Source organism: Rosa rugosa, chromosome 3 (genome assembly GCF_958449725.1).
Source record: "Rosa rugosa chromosome 3, drRosRugo1.1, whole genome shotgun sequence".
NCBI classification, from domain to species: Eukaryota; Viridiplantae; Streptophyta; class Magnoliopsida; order Rosales; family Rosaceae; genus Rosa; species Rosa rugosa.
Window position 1 is genome coordinate 43,078,995 of NC_084822.1, and position 5,862 is coordinate 43,084,856.

General features: G+C 35.4%; 1 protein-coding gene and 1 long non-coding RNA gene across 2 annotated transcripts in view; one reads left to right on the plus strand and one right to left on the minus strand.

The window, feature by feature from the left end:
- The window catches only part of LOC133737767 (uncharacterized), a 7,659-nt gene extending 6,749 nt beyond the window's left edge, over window positions 1–910 (plus strand). Inside the window, exon 7 of the mRNA XM_062165264.1 lies at window positions 847–910. Coding sequence (XP_062021248.1) covers window positions 847–910 — 64 coding nt within the window. The remainder of the gene's footprint in view (window positions 1–846) is intronic.
- Window positions 911–1,479: 569 nt separating this feature from the next.
- LOC133737425 (uncharacterized) lies at window positions 1,480–3,713 on the minus strand. The gene is made up of 4 exons (XR_009859848.1): window positions 3,616–3,713; window positions 2,400–2,455; window positions 2,236–2,298; window positions 1,480–1,515 (listed from the first exon to the last, which is right to left on the minus strand). It is a non-coding gene; the product is annotated as an uncharacterized LOC133737425 (long non-coding RNA).
- Window positions 3,714–5,862: the final 2,149 nt, after the last annotated feature.

The window sequence follows — 5,862 nt, forward strand, 5'->3', positions numbered from 1 at the left end:
TTAGATTACTCATTTGATGGTTTCTAATATTCGTGTTTGATGGAGTACTGTTCATTTGGTAAATAGACGAAATGAATGCACAATCTAATTCAGGAATGGGATGTTCAAATGATCACACAACAGAATATATATAATGTCGACTGCCCGTTGTCTGAATGGCCGAAAATGGGGCAGAAACTGATTGCTATCATTCATATCACACATCGGTTTTTAACAAATCAGTGTATTCTAATTTCTACTCACACAACAGAACCAACTAAACTCAGTTGTCCTAAACATTAATCATACAACAGAAGCAATTGAACTCTGTTGTCCAAAAACTAAATCAGACAACAGTTGCAATTGAACTCCGTTGTCCCAAATGGTGATCATACAACAGATATAGTCCAACCACTGAAGTTTGAGGATCAATCAGACAACACAAAAAATAAAACTATGTTGTCTGATATGCTTAACATACAACAGCTTGAAACCAAGTACTGTTGTCTGAAGGAAGCGCTTCAACTGCTGCGCAGCTGCGCATGGCATCTGCCGACCCATCTGTCGAGCCATCACACAACAGTTATACCACATACCCGTTGCCTGTTTGTTTATCAGACAAGTGTGTTCCACCGTTGTCTGAATTTTCAACAGACAACGGCTCGCTCTACAGCGGTGGCACTCCAAATCAGACAACAGTTTCAGTCTGTCGTCTGATACGTTTTTTGGCATAGTGTAAGTAACAAGCAAATATGTATATCATATGGCCCATGGTTGTTGTTTTCTCTACAAACCTGCTCAAGTGTTAACAAGAAATCCAGATAAGAATGTTAATATTCAGTCTATTTTAACATACTAAAATTCAAGGACTGACAAAGGTGTGAAAGCCTTTCAAACAGATTGTTTCGTAACAAGGTTGCTGCAAATTTGAGAAGTTTTCAGAAGACTGATAGCGAAAGAAAAATTCATCAACAACTACTCTTTCAGTGATTTCATGCTAAACTCTCCAGATTTGAAGTAGACATGTAAACCTACTATTTTGCAAAATTTCACGTCATTCACAGTTCAAATGAGTGGTCAAATAAGAATCCAAAGTAGCAGAAAATACTGATTTCTGCAGAAACCCTGAAACAGTGCAGTAATTTCAAAATGGCATAAGTATTTCATTTTAACTCCGTTTTTCATGAAACCAAGCTCAAAATGATCATTGAAGAGTCTATTTTAAGCTGTCAAAAACTGAGAGTAAAACAAGAAGTATAGGTTTTTCGGAAATCATGGAATAGCCCACTGGTTCAGCTTGGGTGCTGTCTTTGAGGCATAACTTCAAACACATGGTGTGCAGTAATTGAACTCGATCCTTCCCAGTCCTAATCATCCTAATGGAGTCACCATAGCTAGATAATAATCAAAAGTGCATTCCACAACAACCTTGAATAGATTTAAGAATAGAGATTTAATAGAAAGAGGTATACCTAGAAACTGCAGCAGAACAATACCTAGAAACTGGTAATCAATGACTCAAGATATACCTAGAAACTGCAGCAGAACAATACTTTAACCACACAATTACCAAACTTGAAAATACACCAGTAGAGAGTACAGAAGATAAGTAAGTATCCAGTTTATTAGGATAAGTAACTATTTAACAAATCAAAGTTTTAATAATGTTTTTCTCATTCATTACATTTATTTATTAGGATTGAGGTTTCACTTAGGAATATATGCTTATTCACTTATGGTTGTTAGCTTGATAGGAATATATATATATATACTATATATAGAAGTTTGCTCAGGTGCGGAAATCCGCACCGAAGAAAAAGGTGCGGATTTCCAGTTTTGACCCACTTTCCGATCACATTTTTACATCTTAGCAGTTCAGTTTTTAGATCCTAATGTATAGATCATCTCTGCAAAATTTCAGCCAATTTGATGATCGTTAAGGCATCCAAAATTGCAATTTACACGAACGGACCGAATCTGTCGAACCGGAACCGTTCGTATTTATAATGGTAAATTGCAGTTTTGGATGCCTTAACGATCACCAAATTGGCTGAAATTTTGTAGAGGTGATCTATACACTAGGACCTAAAAACTGAACGGTTAAGATGTAAAAATGTGGCCGGAAAGTGGGTCAAAACCGGAAATCCGCACCTAAGCAAAAAGTGCGGACGTCCGCACCGGAGAAGCTCTGTATATATATATATATATATGTATGTATGTGTGTGTGTGTGTGTTGCATTGTAGAATAGAGCATACCTGGAAATTGCTTAGTCCACTTGCCAACAACAGTTCTGTCCTTTTGAAAAAACCAAAAACACCCTATAACAAATTCTAAATCAAGTTCCATTAAGAGAAAAATAGAAATCATAATGAACATGGTTGAAGCTACTCTGAGAGAGTAGTGAAAATGGGTTGCTCACCTTGAATTGAGAAATGCGATTGATTGATTCTTTTCTTCAAAGATGCCACAAACGACCTGCCATATATTTAATAATCAGTAAAGCTCCAAAGATAAATGAATTATAGGTACCAAACTTTAGTTCATTAAAAAATATAGCAGTATGAAGGATTATGGGTAAATGAACATGTCAGACATTACAATTGTATTGACAAACTGAGAAAGCAACATTCGTCAAAAGGAAAAGCAAAACACTATGAAATGAAACAAAAAGAACCCAGATTATTCTACTATGGTCTTTGGCTTTTTTTTTTTTCCTTGTCAATATATCATTCGTATGCCAGTAAAGGGAATGGAAACAATCTTTCAAACAAAGAGAAGCCTTGGAATCTTGCAAGAGTATAATGCTACAGATAATAGATGAAATAAAACAAAACTTTAGGATCCTCTGTTATGAGACCATGGGCATTTGGATAGTTCAGTTGAAACTTCCATACCACCAAAACAAAAATGAGGCAAGACCAAGATTGGCTACAAGTCATCCTTTGACTATATCATGAACTTGTGGCTCAGAAGCATAAACTGCCAAGGCAAGGAACTGAGTAGAAAAGAATTGATAGTTAATAGCTAAATTAGGATCAGGGTCCTCAAATGGCAATTTTCGGGAGGCTTTGCAAAAACTTGCCCTTGCAGTAGGGGCAGTTGAAAAACGACCCAGTACTGCAATTATAGCTGTGCTACTTCCAAACTTCTCAATCCCTCTACAGATAATTGCAAACACCAAATTACTAGACCATCTAAACCAACTAGAATGTTACCAATGGATACAAAATTCAGCAAAATACTAAGTGGTGGACACGACTTGGAGTCTTACCCTAAAACATATGAGGAAATTTTCAATCACATAGATGCTATTATGAGATAAACCCAAATGAAATTTGCAATCCGTAACTGTAATCTAAGTAAGAAAATCAAACTATTAACCCCAATTTCACAATTGATATCCATAAACCTAAACCCAAAAACTAAATACAATTTCTCAAAAATCTTCAATCAAATAGATGCTTTCACAGGAAATAAACAATATGAGTAATACCCAAGAGAAAAATCGGACTCCAACCTGAGAAATCAATTGTTCTTGGACTAAGGAGATGATTTCTCAATGTTCTAAACCTCAAACATGAAGAAGTGAAATGGAAATTGAGTTGAACCAAGATAATAAGAGATGGTATTGTTACCTCAAAGCTTTTAGACGATAGATTGAAACATTGAGTCTTGAGCTCAGAGTTTTTCTTCAAGTAGCTAGCATAGGGATAACGAGGAAGCGGAGCTGTGCGAGAGAGAGAGAGAGAACGAGAAGAAAAAAGTAAAGTGTTGAAAAGAATAAAAAATCCTTAATAAAATGAGATGGGCTAAAGGCGCGAAACGAAAAGACCGAGAGCGGCATATTAAAAACAATTGGGCATGGCTTTTAGGACGTTTCTGAACGTCATGGGCTCAAATAATTTTTATGACGTTTCCAAACGCCATTAAAAAACTTTTGGTGACGATTAGGAAAACGCCATAGATTTTAATGGCGTTTCTAAAACGCCGTTAAAATTTTTAAACTTCTATGGCATTTGCTAAACGCCACAACCATAAGATAAAATTTTGATATCAAATAAACAATGACGTTTCAGTAAAAAAACGTCATTGAATGTACTTTTCATGACGTTTTTCATAAAATGCCATTCAAAAAATGTCATTAAAAGTACTCTTCCTAGTAGTGGAAAAGCCATTTCTTTTTTCTTTCTCTTTCTCTGGTTTTGAATCTCTTTCTCTGGTTTTGGATCGGATGAGAGGAAGAAGGAAGTGTGGCAGTCTCTCTCCTCTCTCTCCTCTCTTGCCCTCTCTCTGCTCCGCTGAGTGAGTACGGAGCATGCAGGCATATAAGGGAAAGGAATCTCACTCAGCACGCTTTCGTGACCAACAAATAAAACAAACAAATATGAAATACGGGAATGAATACTTGTCACCTTCGTTACATACGCAAAATGTTAACACTCTTACTATTTGAATGTATGAGATGAAAATGAATATTTTTATTTATACTTATTTTTTCAATTACTACTAGCTTTTCCCACACATACTTTACGTAATGAGTTTTTTTAAAAAAATAATAATAAATAAAAATAACAAAAAGTTATTCGACAAAAAAGAAATTTGAAGTTACCACAAAGAACTAGAAGGTAGAGACAGTGAATTAGTGATATGATTAATGAGTTATTCAGCTCGTTAATAGCTCGTTCAAACTCGCCATACGATCGACACGTGTTTAGTCACAATATAACTGAATTTGAGCTTGCACTCGGCTTGATTCTTCAAATATTAGCTTAGTACGATAGTGTTATTTTGAATACCATCGTGCCAGATGATCAAGAGGTGAAACTTTGCCGATTGAAGTTTATCTTTAATACAATGTTAGTAGGGTCCTAAATTCGAATACCTCATTTGTTTATTAAAAAAAATTATGAAAGGTTACAACGTACTCTCTGCCTAATTATGTACATGTCTCTTACAATTTCTCCAACCACCACAATACACGCACCATATTGAAGAACCGCGCGCAATACGTAAATGACCACTGTGTAGTTCTACAATTTGAAGACTTCACTGGTACCATCAAGGGTTTGTGCCTCTGTGGCAATTCCATTAAACCTTCAGGGCACTCCTCATGGAGGAAAAGAAGAGTAGGGCAACAAAAGTGACCACCCAGACTTCAAACTCAGTATTTTGAACTTGATCGAGCATGGAATTTGACTCGTATACTATGTTATATATAATTAAGTGAAGCTAGTTCGATACAAAATATAGGGTTAAAACCAAAGTTTCAAACATAATGTTAACTTTTAGGTTTTCTAGGTGGCTTCTAGCATACACATGGACAACAATATATATGAAGATCCAAATAAATTTGATCCATCGCAATTTGAGAACTCAACAAAATCATTTCCTCCATACACATACATTGCATTCGGAGCAGGCCCGCAAATTTTGCAAATTAATTTGTCACGAGGCAAAATTTGCAAGGATCGAAACACTGCTAATTAACGATTCGTCATTTGATAACAAGGTACTCATGGACGCAGATGATCAAGAAGGAGCCTTTATGACGTGAACCCCTGCCTTATCCAGCTAGTCAAGCTTCACCAAAGCAACGATAATATAGCATATGAAGTAAATGCAATGAAAAGCCATCAGTCACCGTACTCTATCTAACACAAGAATATACAAGTGCTTTTTTTAACGTACCTAGTATCTAAAATAATACAACTCTCAATAAATGATTGATGAGTCTAGTTACATTTTCTAAATTGAATCATTAAAATTAGGTGCATGGGCACACAAAAATATTATCATGAAATACATATTGTAAACATATTCTTTCATCAAAATTCGTGATATTCTAGATTGTAAGTTTATTTTGTAATGAAAAAAAATAAGAA